The following is a 20718-nucleotide window of genomic DNA, read 5'->3' as shown; positions in this document are numbered from 1 at the left end:
TTTAATTTCCCAGATATTGACTGGAATTTGGGGGCTGGTCACTCACACACTATCAAGGCTTTTGTAGATTTATTGGATGATTGTTTTCTACATCATACGCATGTTCAGGAGGCAACTAGAGGGAGTAATACTCTTGATTTGATTATCAGTAGTGATTCTTCATGCATTGAGAATCTGCAGATAAATAAACCACTAGGTGGCAGTGATCACAGTGTGCTGAAGTGGGATTTACTCAAAGAGGTTACTTTGAGGTAAAGGGAAGGGTTATTGCTTTCTTAAAGGCGACTACGATGGACTGAGACAGTATTTAAATTCTATACAGTGGGAATAACTGATGATGTTAGCAACAGCAAATTCAAAATGGGAAGCATTCAAAGAACTTACCTTGGAAGCTACTAGGCTTTACATACCAACTAAGAAATATTGTTCAAGGTTTAGGCCTAAATGGATGTCAGATGAACTAATGAGACATATGGCAGAGAAGAAAAATGCATGGGATACATATAAATTAACATGTGACACAGAAGCCTATGATAGATACAAGTTGATCTGTAACCAAGGTTACAAAGGAGGTTAGGCAGGCGAAGGCAGATTACGAGAAATCTTTGGTAAGGGATGCAAAGAAAAACAGCAAAGAGTTCTTTACTTATGTAAACTCTAGAAGGAATGAGATGAATCAGATTGGTCCACTTGTTATCGTTGGGTCAACTATTGATGATCCTGCTCAGGTAGCTAACAAACTAAATGAATATTTTGCATCGACATTCACACATGAGGAGTTATTCAGCGAGGGGAATGCCAGAGGTGTATTCAACTCTGACAGTAAGCTAGAGAATCTTGTAATAACTGAGAGTAAAGTGGAGGAGAAATTGTTGAAGATAAACACAAGAAAGGCACCTGGGGTGGATGGAATCTATCCAGTTATATTAAAGGAAGTAAGCAAACCCTTAGCCATAATTATAAGAGCTTCCTTGGACTCAGGGGAGGTACCACAGACTGGAGATATGCAAATGTGACCCCAATTCACAAAGGAAGATCAAAGTTTGACACAAGTAATTATAGACCTATGAGTTTAACTTCTGTTCCAGGAAAATTAATGGAGGCACTGGTTATTATTAGTATTTATTATTATTATTATTATTAGCCACATGGTACAAGGAAGCCTGAGGCTTATGCTGCACCAGCCAAAAAAAAGAAATTTCCCGAGTTACCCTGAGAGAGAGAGAGACAGAGAGAGAAGTAGAAAGGAACCACCAATAAAGAGAAGAATGATGATATCCAGCTCAGGACCCTGGGTTTGCCAAGCCCATACTCACCAGATGTAAGCCCCCGGGGTTTAAAGAAGCACTACAGGATCATCTAGACAAGACTTCAGTTATAGCTCGGACACAGCATGGTTTTGTTAAGGGGAAGTCTTGCCTGATCAATTTGATTGGATACTATGATGCAGTCACAAAAGAATTGGATGCAGGGAATAACTTTGATATTATATACTTGGATCTTAGAAAGGCTTTTGATACTGTTGCACATGGAAGACTGCTGCGCAAATTGGAGCAGTGTGGCATTGGAGGCAAATTGCTGCCATGGATAATGGAGTGGTTGTGGGGGAGAAGACAGAGAGTGGTAATCAATAGACACTGCTCATCGTGGACTAATGTTATTAGTGGAGTCCCTCAGGGCTCAGTGTTGGGTCCATTATTGTTTTCTGTATTCATAAATGATATTGATGATGGTATATCAAGCTTAATGTCCAAGTTTGCAGACGATACGAAGGTTGGCGGGGTTGTCAAGGACACTACTGACAGTACGCTTCTGCAACAGGATCTGGTAAGGTTGAGCAGATGAGCTGAGAGGTGGCAAATGAAGTTTAACATTGACAAATGTAAAGTACTACATATGGGAAACAGCAACCCCAGAGCAACATATCAAATCCGTGGTACTACACTGACAGTGGTAGAGAATGAAAGGGACCTGGGGGTGGTTGTGCAGGCAGATATGAAGTTCTCTGAGCCGTGCAGACAGGCTGCAAGAGTAGCTCATGGTGTATTATTAATGATATATAGGAATTTTTCTAGCAGGGATAAGGAGGTGATTATTCCCTTGTATAGGCAATGGTCAGGCCACACCTAGAGTACTGTATACAGGTCTGGAGACCTCATTTCAAGAAGGATGTAGAGCTGCTGGAACGAGTACAGAGAAGGGCAACAAGATTAGTGAATGGAACAAAGGGGTGTTCTTACGAAGAAAGGCTTAAGTTTTGCGAATTACAGTGTCTGGAGACTAGGCACCAGCAAGGTGATCTGATCGAGGTGTATTAAGCCTTGAATGGTTTGAGCATGTTCAATGCTGATGGGATTCTTCCTCTTGCTCAGAATAATCACCTGAGAGGGCATAAATACAAATTGAGGAAAGACAGATGTACTATAGACGTGCAGAAATTTGCCTTTAGCCAGCGGGTGGTTGGTTGGTGGAACAGACTTCCATCCCTTGTCGTGGAAGTTGATAGCCTAAATAAGTTTAAGGCTCAGCTGGACAGGTATTTCGAACGAACAGAGGGGTGAAGTGGAAGTGGTTTTTTGTTTTTATTTTTTTTTTTTTTTGTCTGATGCTGCATAAGCTTGCTTTCTTGCATCAAATGCCTCTACTAATGCTAATGCCAGAATCAAAATAATTGCAGTTATTAAAGATAACACTACGAGAATATTATGAAAATTTATGCATGTATTCGTAAGTCATTATATCCACATGGTCTCAATAATAAATTTTTTAATAAAATCTTACTTTAGTAATGGCTGCTTAAACACCAACCACTGCGTTTATAAATTATTTAGTCTTAATCATAATCCCAGGGGCTCACATCTGGTGAGTATGGACTTATCACACCCAGGGTCCCGAGTTGGATATCATCATTCTTCTCTTTTTTGGTGATTCCCTCCTACCTCTCTCTCTCTCTCTCTCTCTCTCTCTCTCTCTCTCTCTCTCTCTGAGGGTACTCTTTTTTTTTTTTTTTTTTTTTTTTTTTTTTTTTGGCTGGTGCATCATTAGCCTCAGACTTCCTTGCACCATATGGCAATAATAATAATAGTAATAACAATATGCTGCAAATTCCACATGAAAATAAAAAAATACCAACTGAACAGGCACACCAAAAATAACTTCAACAGTATCCTGAACTCTTGGGAAGCCACTATCCTTGATATACGTAAAATCGGTCATTTTCTTTTCAGCATTAAAAAAAAAATTGAGTAAAAGAAGTAAAGCTTTTACTTCTTTTAATCAAGTTTAAATTCGGCAATATCAAGCTTAAACATATTATCCAAGATAGTTGCCTTTATAGAATAGGCAATATCACTACACGCACAGCAATATCAAATTCACACATAGTTGGTTTGATAGAATACCTTGGCGTTCTCTTCTTAATAAACACATTAGCCTACTTTCTTCACATAGGATTTATAACAAGGCTATTAATAGAGGCATATGATGCAAAAAAGCAAGCTTATACAGCATCAGCCAAAAAAAAAAAAATACTTCCCATTGCACCCAGCTGTTCACTCCAAAAGTTTGTCTTGTTCTGCCTTTAATTTATGTAAGCTGTCAACTTCCACAATGACAGATGGAAGTTTGTTCGAGCAATCAACCACCTGCCCTGGCTAAAGTCAAATTTCCGCTCATTTATTCTACAACTGTCTCTCCTCAATTTAATTTATGCCCTCTCAGGTGCTTAATCAGAGTAAGAAGAAGAATCCCATCAGCATTGAGCTTGCTCAAACCATTCAAACCCTTATACACCTTAATCAGATGCCTAGACACCAGATGCTGCAATTTGCAGAATTTAAGCATTTCTTTTTGTAAGAGCAACCCTTTGTTCCACTCGCAAGTCTTGTTGCCCTTCTCTGTGCTCGTTCCGGCAGCTCTTCATCCTTCCTAAAATGCATCATACCCTTTGTCGCCCTTGTGTCATAAAAACTGAAATCAAATCAAATCAAAATCTTTCCTAAAATGAGGCCTCCATACCTGCATGCAGTACTCAAGGTGTGGCCTGGGCATTGCCTTATACAAAGTATTATCATAATAATACTTTGTGTAAGGCAATGTATTATCAAAGTTACCAAAGTATTATCTCATAAGCTCCTTATTCCTGCTAGCAAAATTCCTGTATATCATTGACAAGACACCATTAGCTACTCTTGCAGCCTTTTTGCACTGCTCAGAAAACTATATAAATGACTGCACAATTACTCTCAGGTCCTTTTCAGAGTGTTGTACCACCAAGTTGATACATTACACTGGTGTTACTGCTACCCATATTTACATTGGTCAATGCTCAGTATCATTGATAAATACCGAAAACAACAATGGGCCCAAAACCGAACTCTGGGGGACTCCACTAATAACATCAGTCCATGAAGAGCAGTGTCCATTGCTAACCACTCTTCTCCCACTCAACCATCCTTTTATCCATTGTCAATGGATAAAAGTCAGTTACCACCTCTCATCTCCTCTGCCCAACTTTTCTAGATTCTGTTGCAGTAGCATACTGTCATTAACAATCCTGCCAACCTTAATATCGTCTGAAAACCTGGACATTTAGTCCAGTATACCTTCCTCAGTATCATTGATAAAAATAGAAAACAAAAATGGGCCCAACACCGAACCCTGGGGGACTCCACAAAGAACAGCATCAATTACTACTCTCTCTCTTCTCCTACTGAACCATCCCTTTATCCTTAGCAGCAACTTGCCCTTAATGCCATAGTTCTCCAATTTGTAGAGAAGTCTTCCACGTGCAACAGTATCAAAAGCTTTCTTTGATATCATATCCAAGTATATGATATCAAAATAATTTTTTGCATCCAATTCCTTTGTGACCACATCATAGTATCTAAACAAATTATTCAGACGAAACTTCCTCTTAACCAACCCATGCTATAACTGCAGTCCTATCAATATGATCCTGCAATACTTCTTTAACCAATAACTCCATTCTTTCGCATAAATAGAAGTTAAACTAACAGGTTTGTGATTACTGCCTTTTGATCCTCTTTTGTGAATTGGGGTTACATTAGCACATCTCCATTCCATGGGGACCTCCCCTGAATCCAAAAATGCTGTCTTGATATGTAATGCTGTCTTCAGAACAGCATGGGTTTGAAATCTTAAGTTAAAATCCCCAATTATATAATTTTCTGATTTACTTGCCCACTCTATTTCTCTGCACAGTTGTTCGTTGTACTCATCAGAGTCATTAGGCTTATAACACTTCCATTTTTATTTTCCCAGTGCTTATGTCACACCAAACTGATTCGACATTGCACTGTCCACACGTCAACTGGATGCACTTAATTTTGAAACGTTGGAGAGAATGACACAATAAAGCTTCTGAAAGATCATTTTGGAGATGGAAGGCTCATTGGATATCCTAGATTCTTGTAGGCAAATCTGCATATGGCAACATTACGACAGCAGGAACAGTTCCTGAATTTCTGCTTAATGTGCTTCAAGATAGTTAATTCACAGATGAATCGTTCAATTGTGACAAAACAGTGCTGTACTATAAACTTCTCCAAAAAAAGTCACTGGTTAGAGATGTTCTTGTTTATACTCCAGCATGACTACCAGGTCAGTGGAATTAATATAAATCATTGATACAAATGTTTATTCTATTTAGTAGTCACAGGCTTGAACCCCGGTACACTCAAAGAGCATATGCTGCTGCATTCTCGCTCCTGACCACTCGGCTACGGCACCCGACAAATCAGGCCTGAAAACTAATAAAGAGAAAATTACTCTTTACTGTACTGTGCAACGAGGCTAGAAATCACAAGCTAAAGCCATTATGCATCGGTAAAAGTCAAAGTCCACGGTGTTTTAAGCATATCAACATGAAATCTATACCTGTGATTTATAAAAATAGCTCCATTGCTTGGATTATAAATGATATTTTTTCTTTGTGGTTTGAAAGTGAGTTTTTACCATCAGTGAGATGCCACTTGCTTTCCAAAAAACATAAAGAAAAGCTCTGTTATTGTTGGATTATTGCACAGTTCATCCTTCAGCTGACTTCCTGAAATCAAAAGTTGGCAAGATCAGAGTCACTTTTCTGCCAAAGAACACAACTGCAGTGACTCAGCCCATGGATCAGGGCATCTCATTTCAGTCTTTAAAGCTGACTATTGTGGCGAGCTACTTGCTGGTGTTGTGAACTCAGAAATTCAAGTTCTAGAATTTCTGAAAACATTAACACTGAAAGACATTGCATAATATTGGATTAGTGTTGGAGAAAGTAAGGAACTGAAAACTGCTGAAAAAAATGTATTGGTAAAGACACGATCACTAATAATAACCTTGAATTAAGCAGCATTTTCAGAACAAGAAGCAAAGGCAACTTGTAATGTACTTGGTGCCAGTCTTGGAGCAAATGAAATGCCTGCTTGGATTGAGGTGGATGTGAAAGCTCCAGTTGTGCATTACCTGAGCTGAGCGAGGAAGAAATTGCTGCTTCTGTGAACAGTGGTAAGACAGTCAACAAACAGAAGGCCAGTGACATAGTCAGTGACTCAGAAGATATGTCGACTTATGTGAAGAAAAAAACACCAGAAATGAAAAAAGTGCTCAAAAACATTAATGAGGTTATGCCATGGTTAGAACATCAGAGTGATGATGAACAGCTTCATTTATTGCATCTGACCACTGTACTGAAAGAGGGGGGGAAATATATATATAATCGGGTGTAGCAAATTAAATTACATGACTATTTCAGAATTAATTGCATAACATTATGTATTAGTAGAATGTAAAGGAAATGATATAACGTTTAATACTTCGTCTTTTTGTCTGTATACTCATAAAACATTAGTATAAAGTATTTATTTACTAAGTACAGTATATTTATGTTTAAAAAAAATTAGGGGGGGGGGGGTGAAATGGTAAAATTTTTTCAAAGTTGTCTTCTGACATTCGCATTATGTCGCGTTTGCGCTGTATTTTTATATCGAAAATGAATAGTTTCTGAGTGTTGTAAAAGGTTAAAACTGTCAACTATCCCTCTCTAACTATTAGGAAAATAGTAGAAATCTTTATTTTAAGAAACATGAATTACCAATTAAAAGTCTTCTAGGCCAGCGTTTCTCAAACTGTGTTCTGCGGAACACTAGTGTTCCATGAGATGTGAACAAGCGTTCCGTGAAAAATCGTAATTAATATTTTTAAAAAATAAATACATTTTGCTTATTTGTAGCATACAACACTTTTGTATCATTATAATACTCAAATTCACTTTATTTCTGTTCACTGACTTCCCCTTAACAAAACCATGCTGTGTCCGAGCTATAACTGAAGTCTTGTCTAGATGATCCTGCAGTGCTTCTTTAACCAGTGCCTCCATTAATTTTCCTGGAACAGAACTCATAGGTCTATAATTACTTGTGTCAGCCTTTGATCTTCCTTTGTGAATTGGGATCACATTTGCACATCTCCAGTCTGTGGTACCTCCCCTGAGTCCAAGGAAGCTCTCATAATTATGGCTAAGGGTTTGCTTACTTCCTTTGCTGCTTCCTTTAATATAACTGGATAGATCCCATCCACCCCAGGTGCCTTTCTTGTGTTTATCTTCAACAATTTCTCCTCCACTTTACTCTCAGTTATTACAAGATTATCTAGCTTACTGCCAGAGTTGAATACACCTCTGACATTCCCCTCGCTGAATAACTCCTCATGTGTGAATGTCGATGCAAAATATTCATTTAGTTTGTTAACTACCTGAGCAGGATCATCAACAGTTGAACCATCGATATCAAATGGACCAATCTGATTCATCCCCTTTCTTCTAGAGTTTACATAAATAAAGAACTCTTTGATGTTTTTCTTTGCATCCCTTACCAAAATTTCATTAGTTCATCTGACATCCATTTAGGCCTGAACCTTAAACAATATTTCTTAGTTGGTATGTAAAGGCTAGTAGCTTCCAAGATAAGTTCTTTGAATGCATCCCATTTTGAATTTGCTGTTGGTAACATCATCAGTTGGTCCCACTGTATAGAATTTAAATACTGTCTCAGACCATCGCAGTCGTCTTTACGAAAGCAATAACCCTTCCCTTTATCCCTGATGGTAGTTACCTCTTTGAGTAAATCGCACTTCAGCACACTATGATCACTGCCATCTAGTGGTTCCTCTATCTGCAGATTCTTAATGCATAAAGAATCACTACTGATAATCAAATCAAGAGTATTACTCTCTCGATTTGCCTCCCGAACATGCTGATGCAGAAAACAATCATCCAATAAATCCACAAAAGCTTTGCTAGTGTGTGAGTGACCAACCCACAAATTCCAGTCAATATCTGGGAAATTAAAATCCCCCCCCTATAAGACTCTCTGATTTACTGGCCCACCCTATTTCCCTGTACAGTTTCTTATTATACTCATCAAAGTCATTAGGCCTATAGCACACTCCTACTCCAAATTTTGATCCCCCAATGCTTATGTCACACCAAACTGACTCGACACTGCACTGTCCAGCGATGTCGACTGTCTTCACTTCCTTGGATTTTATGTGTTTCTTAACTAATAGCATAACCCCTCCTCCCTTCTTATCTTGTCTATCCTTTCTGTAGACCTTGTACTCCCCAAATTCCAGTTCTGCATTCCTTATATCTGTGTGACACCACGTCTCTGATATCCCAACAATATCCGCCTTTGATGCTTTGAGCAATACCTCAAATTCATCAAATTTATTTACCAAACTCCTAGCTTTGGTGTATACGCAAGTATACATGCACCTGTTCTTTTTCTTAGCTACCCTAATGCAACCCATGTGTTTACTTGTACCGCAATGACTCCCAGCAGTCTCTGAAATATCCTGCATCTTGTTTTCCAGGCTTTTGCTCTTTCCAATAGAAGCAGTGCAAGAATCACTTTCACCTCTGCCAGTGGCTACTGTTAATCTATTAGTCCTTGTATCCCCCCAAAGCTAGCAGTTTTCCGACCCACCTAACACTGCCTCGATAGCGTCAGCAAATATTCTTGCATCCTTTCTATTTAAGTGTATCCCATCCCTGTAGAAGCAGTCCCTTCTGTTAACAAGTACAGACCAGGCTGAAAAAAATTCTACCCCTTGAGCCTTGCACAATCTTTCCAGGGCCAAATTGATCGACAGTGATCTCATCAATATACTCCCTCCTATCGTGTCTGGGCAGAATTGCAGACACTTTCAAATTCAACCCTAATTCACGGTTTTTTTTTCAACAGTGACCTGTACTTGTTAATTTCAGTGAAGGGGAAGCACATTTCACCATAATAACATGAAAATACATAATTTCGGCTATCAGTATTATCACAAATGCAATAAAATCGAGTTTACTACCCATTTATTGCATTAACAGAAAAGCCCAATAAACCAGAAGCTGCAAATTGTTTTTATTGTTTTATGGTTGTGACCTCCAGAAATGTGCTTTAGAAAAATATCACAGAGGCGTTCACAGTTGATTCTTATATATCTGAAGATGTCATTGTAATAAACGATGCAAGTGTAGTGCATTTTATTGATTTGAATCGGTTCTTCGAAATGTGATTCTATAAAGCAGCTGATTCTAATAACCAGTGATCACTATAACTCGCGCTTACTGTACTTATTTAAACACACCTCTTGCGATACTGTTTAAGAGACATATACTTTTTTATTTTGCTCAATTGAATGCTTAACCTCTTGTCGTCTATTTTGGTATCTTTTGTATCTTTTGGTGGTTTTGTAGAACTTCTCTAATGGAGTTCTTTGACTACTTTATATAATGAAGTTTTATCCAACAGCATATAGATGGCGCCTCCGTAGCCAGGTGGGAAGGAGCAACAGTGCTTAACACACGCTTCTTGATTAGACCGGGGTTCGAGCCCGTCGCCACCAAATACGGAGGATGCGGAAAGGTCAGGGAATGACCACCGCATATCCCGGAGCAATATGGCCTTAGTTGCTATAATGCTCCTAAAAAAAAAAAAAAAAAAAAAAAAAAAAACCAAACCAACAGCATATAGTTGTCTCTCCAGTTATTTAGAACACCCGTTGCCTTCCTCTGATATGATTAATCAGTAACAGAGATGGTTCTAAAACTATTTCCTTGTATTTTTCCAGTCTACAAGAAGTAGCTGGATGGTATTTTAACTTATTGTTCAAACAGTTATGTTACTTTACCTCATACTTCAAATCATACTTTTATAGATTTTCACTAGAATATTAATCCTTGATATATTAGAACTGTGGCTGGTGCCTCATGTATCAGAGGAGAAACTACCCCATCCTCACAAGATGTTGAACCATTGAATTTTCAAAGCAGGTTTAAATGAGTAACTCGTTTATCACTGGATCTGGCACAGTTGATCCATTCCCTGGTCAGTTCATTCATCCTAAAATTTTAAAGAAAAGGATATGTGCGTCTCCTGCAAAATATTTTACAAAATGTATGGAAAGACATTGATATTACATATGTGTAGAGCCATAATTGGAGCATGTATCAAATGTTATTAGCTTTAAAATATATTTGCCTTTCTAAATGTAATTTGAATTGCTTTATATCATTATTGATTTATTTACAAATTTTTGAAATCAGGAATATCATTTTGAATTATGTTTCTACAGTATGTTTTTTTTTTTTTTTTTTTTTTTGGATAATTGAGTATTTTAATGAATTCAAAATTTATATAAATATCTCAGTAGCTGTAAGTATATATCATAATACAGTCAGTCCTCGTATAACACGTGTTTACACTACACGAATTCGATCATACACGATTTATAAATAGGGGAACGATATCTTATATAACACGAACCGAATTCGCTTATGCACGATTTGCCTGTGTTTATAAGAAATGGCAGTCGAACGCGGAATCACCCCAACTGAATGCAACACGATAGGAATGAAGAGAAGATTCTGATGTATTTGTTTTTTATATCAGTGAAGGGAAGCACATTTCACCATAATAACGTAAAAACCAACACAATTCCAGCTATCAGTATAATCGCAAATGCAATTAGATCGAGTTTACTATCAGTTTATAACAGATTCCACTAGCAGAAACGCAACTGGAAATTGTTTTTATTGTTTTATGGTAGAAACCCCTAGAAATGTGCTTTAGTAAAATGTGAGGTGTTAATAGTGTATCTCTGCCTTTACGGTGTTGTTTATTAAGTTGCTACACGTGCACAGCTTTGTTTATGTGAATCAAGCGTGCCTCCTCATTTTGTAATTGTGCTTTATTCCCTAAAAATGAGTAAAATACTTAAAAGGTGTGAAAATGAAGCGTCCTGGTGAAGACACTGCAGATTCAGAGAGAGAAAAAAAAAAAGAAGCAATATCGATAAACAGAGGCGGACTGGGTCAAAAATTCTTACCTGGGAAAATTTATAGTGGCCTCATACTATGGTTTATGGCCAAAATCACACCGGCCTCCGATCCACCAGGGTTTCCCTGGTAAGGCTTATGGCCAGTCCGCCTCTGTCAATAGAGAAAAAATATGAAATTGTGAAACGCTTTGAGCGAAATGAAAGACCATGTGATATTGCACGTGCTACAGACCTAAATGAGGCAGTGCTGAGAATTACAAAGAATGCAGAGAAAATAAAAACAACTTTCATAGCAGGAACAACTCAAAGTGTAAATAAAATCCATTAGATTAAGACACAAAGAATTGGAAGAGATGGAGCAGCTGTCATCTGTTTGGATAGAAAATCAAACAAAAAGTTTGCTTACGATAAAAGCAAAAGCATTAGCAATATTTTATTACGTAATAGTCGTAATAAAATACTTACATATTACTTAAAATACTTAAGTAATTAAAATGCTTACGTATTACGTATTTTATTATGTATAATAATAAATAATTGTAATAAAATATTTTATTACGATTATTTATTGTGTTTGGTAATGGTTTGGTTACAAATGTGTGTTCAATCTTGGGTGGTCGGCACCTAACCCTATTTTTCCCATAGGGCCTGTTGTTTATATTGCACGATTTTGCATTGCACGAGGGTTTCTAGGAACGCAACTATCGTGCTTACAAGGACTGATTGTATATTATTTCTTTATCATTTCAAAAAATATAATAAATTATTTAATGAAATTTGTTTCTGGCTATTTTCTTCCATTTGGCTTCCTATGAAATGAGGTGGGATCATCTCTGTTTGGGTATATATATAATGGAATGTGATGGTTTTTAAATGACAGTAATAATCATTAATGTAAATCACTTTCTCTTAGGTTCACCTGTTTCCACTGTGTGTTCATCTGCAACTAGTTCTCCTCCACTAGCAGTAAATCCTAGTAGCAGTCCTATATTAAAAGCACAGCTCTCTGCACCTCCACGTCTTCTTTCATCTCCCCCTCACAAGCAGCAGCAGAGTTCCATTAGTCAACCAGTGTCTCCGTCTCCACCACCATCTCCTCTTTATCCTTCTCCAACATCCACACCTTCTCCTCAGCATCCTCCAACACCAGGTTCAAGCACACTTATTAAAAGTCTTCTAGCAAGTAAAGTCACACGAAATCTTCAACGGCAGCAGTTATTACAACAGAGGAATGTCAGCAATGCTAGTAACCCATTGAGTCATAGCAACAACCTTTCATCTAATCAAAATAAATCCAACCCTACCTCATCTTCACTAAAAAACTTGCAACATATTAAATCCGGGGTTCATTCTTCAAGAGCTATAATTCAAGCATGGTCAGCTCCAGGTAAAGGAAAGGTTCTGTCTACATCTGCTATTTCTAGTCGAGCAAAAGGAAATTCTGCAGTAGCATCAAAATCATCAAAGTGTCGGACAGGAACTATGACTGCTGCACGTCTCAATGGGGTTCAGCGGGAAGTGCAGTTAGAGGTAAATTAATCTTTTTCATAACACTTAAAATAAATTTATTGAATTTTTAAGTGGCTACTTTTAACACTACCAAATTCTTACTTACTAATATAAATAAAAGAATTGAGTATTTGTCTTTCTTATTTTAATGTTTGGCTTGAAGAACTGAAAGAAGAATTTTTTTTTTCTGCTTTAAATTTTTGTTTACAACTGAAAACAAAGTAGTTTACATGGTCCAGCTTCCTAACTGATCAGCTAGTTAGAGCTTTAAAATGTATGTACATCATAATGTTTCAGTTTTATAATGATGGTTCCCCAGGTCGATTACCTGTGTTAATACTTCACCTACCTCCAAAAAAATAAAAAATAAATTATAATTTTTTTATACCACTATGACTCTCTTCATCATCATTCTTCAAATTCCTCATCATTTATGATGATGAATATAATCCTACAGGGTTTGTCTGAGCTGATGTGCATGTGCAGGATGCAGCATGATTTTGAACTTATGAGTCATGGATCAGAATTTAAGTTACTTTTACATCTGCACATATCAGAAATTCTATGAAATATTCTGATATTGATGTTTCTAGATATATTTTTTTTTATACTGCAGTTTTTCATGTACATTTCATGGTGGCACATGTGTGTTTGTTTTCTACAATTAATCAGTTTATATTAGAACAACAGAATTTCCCATGTTTTGACAAGCTTTGTGTGTTTACAATCGTGATACAAAAGTGGAAATATATTTACATTTATTTTCTACATTTTAAGTTAAAATGACAGTGTGGACTGAAGGAAAAACATTTATTAACACAGCTATTCAAGGAAAGCAGTGTTTGAAAGGTTTAAAGTAATGAATACAAGGATGCTAACAGACAAAAAGATATTTTCCATGTTATAAAAATGAAACTTTCCATAATCAAATGGCATTTTCAACTTTTTTTTTTTTTTTATTTTAATCAGGGATTTTATCTTCATTTGTATAATATACAACTTTATATACCACATCAGTAACCACATGTGCTTGCAGCTGCAACTTGTAAATATAAACAGTTAACAATGAGGTAGGATCACTCCAAAATTCACTGTGACAGATATTCAAAGATAGAAGCCCATAGGTGACAATACAGTGAAATAAAGTTCTGGACAGTCTTGTAAACTCAGAACATTTGATCAACCATAAAGTGGATAGTTCATGCATCATATACATTGCCTGTAAAAAATTACTATTCAGTATTAGGGCAGCTGAATGCTTGTGACTAGTGATCATGATATGCTGAATGCATATCATGATCACTAGTCCAAAATAGTATTGCGAGTGATGTCATTCCAGACATTTGTAGGCTCCAGAACAGTCATAGAAGGTACCATAGAGTTAAAAATCTCCTTACACAACATTTTCTGTTGATGGACATATTTGGGTGTGGATATTGCCCAGTGAGTGTTTCCTGTCGCAGTGACTCATTTCAGCCATGAAATCTGGTGGGGACATTCTGATGGTATAGGCCATTTCAGCTGATTTGTAATTGGACCATTGATAGAGTCTGAAATTGTGAAATCCATGGCCACTGCAGCTTTTGTGCACTAAATACCCATAGTGCACATGTGCGCGTGCACACACACACACACACCGACAGTATCCAGAAACAGGCCTTGTCGGAATAATGATGTTTATTCCAAAACTCCCTGCCATACAGTAAGATTTGTAAAGGACTGGTTATGGACAGTGACATGACAACAATAATAGCCTCTAATCCAGCCCCCCCCCCCCTCCACTGAACATCTATGAGATTAAGTGCAGATTAGGCTGCAGACAATAAAGTCTTCTTCCAAACTGCTGCAATTACTTTTTAGGAGAAAGCAGTTCTGGTTGACATCTATCAAAAGTTGATAGAAAATATGCCCAGGAGGTTGCCACACTGGCCAAAGGTGGGTGGCTCTGCTGTGTATTATGTATTTGAAGTATGTATTAATTAATTATGTGTTCCAAGTTAATTAATGTTTAAGTTATTCTATGTGGAATCCTGTCTTATAGACCTGAAGGGGATAAGATAGAATCCACAATGACTATGTTGAGATCGAGACCTGTTGAGAAAAGGAATTTTTGCACCAGTGCCAAGTTAGTTGGCCTTGACCAAGGATTTCACAATCGCTTTCTCGGCTTAGTATTGTTGTGCAACAGAAGCCAATTCCCTTATCCATAGCATTACTTCACTGTAGGGGTGCCTCCATAGCTAGGTGGGCAGGAGCAGCACTGCATGCATACGCTTCTTGATTAGACCGGGGTTTGAGCCCGTGACCATCAAATACGGAGAATGCGGAAAGGTCAGGGAATGACCACCGCATATCCCCGGAGCAATATGGCCTTAGTTGCTCCTAAAAACCAAAATAACAACAAATAACAATAACTTCACTGTCTTACTTGATGGAAAAATGATTGCTGTTGAAGAATGTGATCAATGCCTTTGATTTTTGAAAAGGAAATACAGTCAGTTCTGCTATAACATAGTAAGTGTTCCTAAAAATCTCCACGTTATGGTATTTCGCACATTAAAAACAACAGGGCTTATGAGGAAAATAGGGATAGGGGCAGAACACTCAAAAAAATATGTTCAATCTGGTAAGTAAAATACTAAAAAAGTTAGAAACCCAATAAAATTGCTAACACGGGTTTAAACATCTTAAATTTCTAATAAATAAATATTACAGTAAATATTTATTTACTGTAATTACCTATGATTGCTGTCATTGACATCCTTGGTTAAATGAGAATTTTGAGAGATAGAGAGTACTTCTATTTTTATATTCTTCTAATGTTTGTACTGTACCATCTTCATAGCGAAGACGGGGGAAACCCCGGATGCCGTCATACAATTAACACTCTTTACACTTGTACTAGTAAACACTAAAATATTCTTTTCCTTTAATAAAGGTGTCCTATGTATATGAACATATCTATGCATCATCTGTGTGCCTTGGATAATAATAAATCTTTTTGTTGTACCATCTTCATTGTATAAATATAATAAATACTATTCAAAACCTATAAATGGCATATTTTTCACATTGCTCCCTAGACAAATAGAGACGGGGGGTCACATATTGCATGGCTTATATGGTTCATGGTATGGCTGCAGAACAAGATGGCGTGGGGGGTGATGATTAATGGTTACTCTTCAAACTGGGTTAATGTTAGACCACTCCCTCAATGATCAGTATTAGAATCATTGTTGTTTCTGATTTTTTTAATAACATTGACAAAGGAATATAACACGTGATGTCAAAATTTGTTTGACAAAGGCCAGCATCCCTTCAGGACAACTTGCGATTAGCTTCGGGGAGGGTCAGAAATGTTGCAACAATAATTAAAGGCAGTGTTTTATTCAACTAGAGAGAGAGATACCTGAATTTTTCTTGTGGAGAAATAACATGCAGCAAGGAGGATCCGTGGCATCCTGTTGATTTATTGGACATTTGCATGTAGAGATAGTGAGTCATAATCCCATTGTATATGGCACTGACAAAACCTTAATGTGGAATATATCTGTCCAGGTGTTGAGACGTTACCTGAAGAAAGATATAGAGCTTCTTGAAAAGGTTCGAGGGAGGGCTACAGGGCTTGATGGCCTTTGGTGGGGGGAGAATGAATGAAAGTGAATTAAATTTTCATGTTTATAATTGATACCAGGATGGGAGATAATTAAATTATGGGTGGTAATATTTATATTGGATTTTAAGAAGTTATCTTTTAGCCAGAGGGTTTTTAATTATTCAAATGAATTGCTCGTATGGGTAGTCGAGGCTGACAACTTGGGAATTCAAAGGTTAGATGGATTAGCACCTATGTGGGAGTGAAACACATATGGAAAGCTTGCAGGGTTTTTTTTTTTTTTTTTTCTGGTTCAGCAAAAGCTTAGGCCTTCTTTCCACCATTCACAGATACCAGTATTACCTTCTTTTGAGATTGAATTGTTTTCATTAATTAGATATTTGAAATATACATCGAACTTGAAGAAAATAATAGAGTAAATTTTCTTAATTTTCAAATATTTTTATGAATAATAACTTAAACGAATTTATAGAAAATCAGTTCATACAGGTCAGTTTCTACATTTCAAGTTACACCATCTAATTGCACTTAAGAGATCAGCTCACCCTGCTGTGGGTCATCATTAGCATTAGCATTAGCATTGGCATATGATGCAAGAAAGCAAGCTTATGCAGTATCAGCCAAAAAAAACCTTCCCATTTCACCCCTCCATTCGTTCCAAATGCCTGTCCACCTCAGCCTTAAATTTATTTAGGCTATCAACTTCCACAACAAAAATGGAAGACTGTTCCAGCAATCAACTAACCGCTAGCTAAAAGCAAATTTCTGCACCTCGGTTCTACAATTCAATTTGAAACTGTGCCCCCTCAGGTTCTTAGTCTGAGCAAGAGGAAGAATCCCATCAGCATTGAGCTTGCTCAACCAATTAGGCCTTATACACCTCAATCAGATCACCTTGCAGGTGTCTACTCTCCAGGCTTCAGTTCTGCAATTTGCAGAACTTAAGCCTTTCTGTGGTAAGAGCACCCCTTTGTTCCCCTCACCAATCTTGTTGCCCTTCTTTGTACTCATTCTAGCAACTCTACATCCTTCCTATAATGAGGCCTCCACACCTAGAGTACTGTACACAGTACTCTAGGTGTGGCTTGACCATTGCCTTGTATAACGGGATAATCACCTCCAGTCATGAAACAAGTAAATACATGGGCTGTGTTAGGGGGGGCGCCTCCGTAGCCAGGTGGGAAGGAGCAGCAGTGTGTAGCACACGGTTCTTGATTAGACCGGGGTTCGAGCCCGTCACCACCAAATACGGAGGATGCGGAAAGGTCAGGGAATGACCACCGCATATCCTGGAGCAATATGGCCATAGTTGCTAATGCTCCAAAAAAAAAAATAACAAATAACAACAGCTGTGTTAGGGTAACTAAGAGTAGGAACAGCTGAATATATACTTGCATGTACCCTAATACTAGGAGAATAGTAAATAAATTTGATGAACTTGAAGCACTTATTAAGTCATCAAATGCAAACAATATGGGGAAACAAATGAATATCGGGAGTACAGTGTGTGCAAAAGGACATGTATAGTGTTACGTGATTTGTGGCTCTGGGGGGTCTCCCCCAACTCCACATAGTATATGCTTTGTTGCAGTACAAAACTCTATAAAGGCCAGAGAATATAAGTTTATTGTGTAGTCTGTATAGTTTAGTGTTGGGTTGAATTGGTCGGTTGTTCCTATGGCCACTTAGCTCTGGGGGTTCTTGACAAAGATGGAAGCTTGCTTTCTTGCATTGTATGCCTCTACTAATGCTAATCCATATCATGTGGTGCTGATCGACATACCTTGATCCATCTTTATAGAGCTCTCATCAGGTCTCGCTTGGACTATGACTCTGCAAGGAAAAGTAGTTTAGGGTGATTGAACACAATCTGGCACAGTGCTCTGAGAGTTTCTCTAGTGGCTTTCGGAACCTCCCCAGTTCAGAGCCTTTACATTGAAGACCGCAAAACTCCCTTACATCTTTGGAGGAAAACATTACTTTTGATGTATGCCACAAAAATCCACAGTTTTCCCTCTCACCTTGTTGGAGATGCCTGTACGATACTGGATTGGAGTCATTTTACAATAGTAAACCAACTGAAAACCAACCTGCTGCCCTTGGAACGGGGGCGTTGCATGTCTCTGTGGAAGGAAGCACGATGTTTTTGATGCCGTCAAAATAGTGATTTATTTATAATTAATTGTGCTTAATCATCTTATACAAGCCATCTGCCTTTGCAGGAAGTGAAAGTATATCCACGGGCACTCTCCTCAAAAAGGTATTCGCTTTTCTTTCTTACAAATTAAGATGGTTTCCGTTTCGACGTTACGTGCTTGACAGAATGATGGCTGCCTAATGCGATAGATGTCATCAACGCAGAAGCACACATACAGGAAACGTGACGAGAAAGTAGTACCCCTCGTATCAGTGGAGCCTGAGAATATGTACTGATCTTTCGATATTTAATGATGGTTATTAGTCTTATGTAAGCAATCTGCCTTCGCTGGAAGAGAAATACTATCCACTGGCATTCTCCTCAAACAGGTACTCTTTTTACGTCTTGCATACTAAGATGGTTTTTCTAACTACGGTACGTGCTTGAATAATGGCGGCTGCCTAAAGTGGAAAACGTCAACAACGCGGAAGAGTACACCCAGGAAACGTGCACGAGAAAATAGTACCTCTCGTATCAGTGTTTTTCCGATAAACTGTACTGTAGAATTTAAGTGAAAACTTTAATCCAAAATAAGTGCATTTCAGTTACTCGGAAAGTAGAATAACACTCTAACAGCTTTCACTTTAATTTTTTTGTTTACACGCGTTTGGCTCCATTGCAATGTTACGACGCCAACGAAAATGGCGGCTACTAACTGTGAAACTAGATGTCAGGGCGGAAGCACATGCCCTGGTGCAACAGCGGCCGATTGCAATGACATTAACAGATCTTCGGATGGAAGGTTTAATCTCGCAGGCGAAGGCAGCCCAAAGTATATTACTTTATGTAATTACTGCCTGGATCCAAAACCTAATTTAACGTCCTGCTTCATCTGCAGTAAACCTTACTGCAGCAGATGCGTGCCAACGTTAAATCATCTGTGCAAAACCTGCGACGGTGCCAACATTATGAATTCACCACTGACACTACAGCGGAGATAAACCTAAGTCCAAAACAAGTGATAAAGGAAATTCAAACCGCTTATATACCCCCTTTTCCCGACCTGGACTTTGACGACCTAGGCTCAGGTGTGGAGGGAGCGCTAAACAATAATTTGAGAATCCAGCAGATATGGAAGACACTCAAAAACATACTGCAGGCCCAAACCAGACATTTTAACAGTGAAATTTCTAAATTAAAACAGTCGTTGGAAAAGGGATTTCACCAATTGGAAAATGGGAATGAGTTCCTAACCGAACACCTTACAACCCTAATAAAATTTATGAAATCCTGTGATCAGGGTTCTCCTAGGGTGGTGCTGTTCCCCTCCCACAAGGATCTGGCACAGCGGCTCTGAAGCTCTAACTCTCACAGATGAAAATTCACACAATTCGGAATCCCTCCCAAGCTTGGCAATTAATGAGCTCAAAACAAACCTTGCCAACCAAAACAATAATATCAATAAAGAGCTCAGCAACCTTAACAAGAGCATAATAGACCTTTCATGCTTGGTCAGCACATTGCAGGATACACGCTCCAACTCCTACCATGCAAAAAATGACAGTGAAAGGAAAACAAACAAGGAGCCAATGTTAGCCAAACAATCCAGCAACTCAACCCTGGGCAACCCTCAATTTAAATCAAGTATGAACTCACAAGCACAGATGAAGGTGTACTCACGTAAAGAAACCAATACTGAGTACAACCACAGCAGCAATAAAAAATCTGTTGCAACCCAAACTCACATTGAGGCCTCATCATGGACAGTGAACAAGCAAACCCAGACGGCATATGATATAACTCTAGGGGCCATCCCCAAGAGCAAGAATAAATCAGAACTGGCAAACAAAGCTATCAAATCCGACCCCAGGCACTCCTCTCAGAATGATGGTTCTTCTTCTCTTCCTTTGAGGAATCTAAAACAGACTTCGCAAATCGAGAATTATGTCGAAGCTAGCACTAAAGTGCACACTCATCCCAGTCAATCTACAGCCCCAATCTCAAAGGGGACTAAAAACCAACCCAGACACAATAACAAGACTAAGGATGAACATTCGCAACCTATTCACACCAGGGACACTCCTGACAGTGGATTTCTTAATATTTCTAATAAAAACAA

The 20718-nt window shown here is 38.1% G+C and overlaps 1 protein-coding gene across 1 annotated transcript in view; it reads left to right on the top strand.

The window, feature by feature from the left end:
• The window catches only part of Bap170 (Brahma associated protein 170kD), a 557627-nt gene that overhangs the window by 402863 nt on the left and 134046 nt on the right, over positions 1 to 20718 (top strand). The window contains exon 16 of the mRNA XM_090388941.1: positions 12251 to 12867. Within this exon, the coding sequence (XP_090245067.1) occupies positions 12251 to 12867 (617 nt within the window). The remainder of the gene's footprint in view (positions 1 to 12250; positions 12868 to 20718) is intronic.

This window comes from Mastigoproctus giganteus, chromosome 14 (genome assembly GCF_048544385.1).
Source record: "Mastigoproctus giganteus isolate SK-2022 chromosome 14, ASM4854438v1, whole genome shotgun sequence".
NCBI classification, from domain to species: domain Eukaryota; kingdom Metazoa; phylum Arthropoda; class Arachnida; order Uropygi; family Thelyphonidae; genus Mastigoproctus; species Mastigoproctus giganteus.
This window is presented reverse-complemented; position numbering and strand designations above follow the sequence as displayed.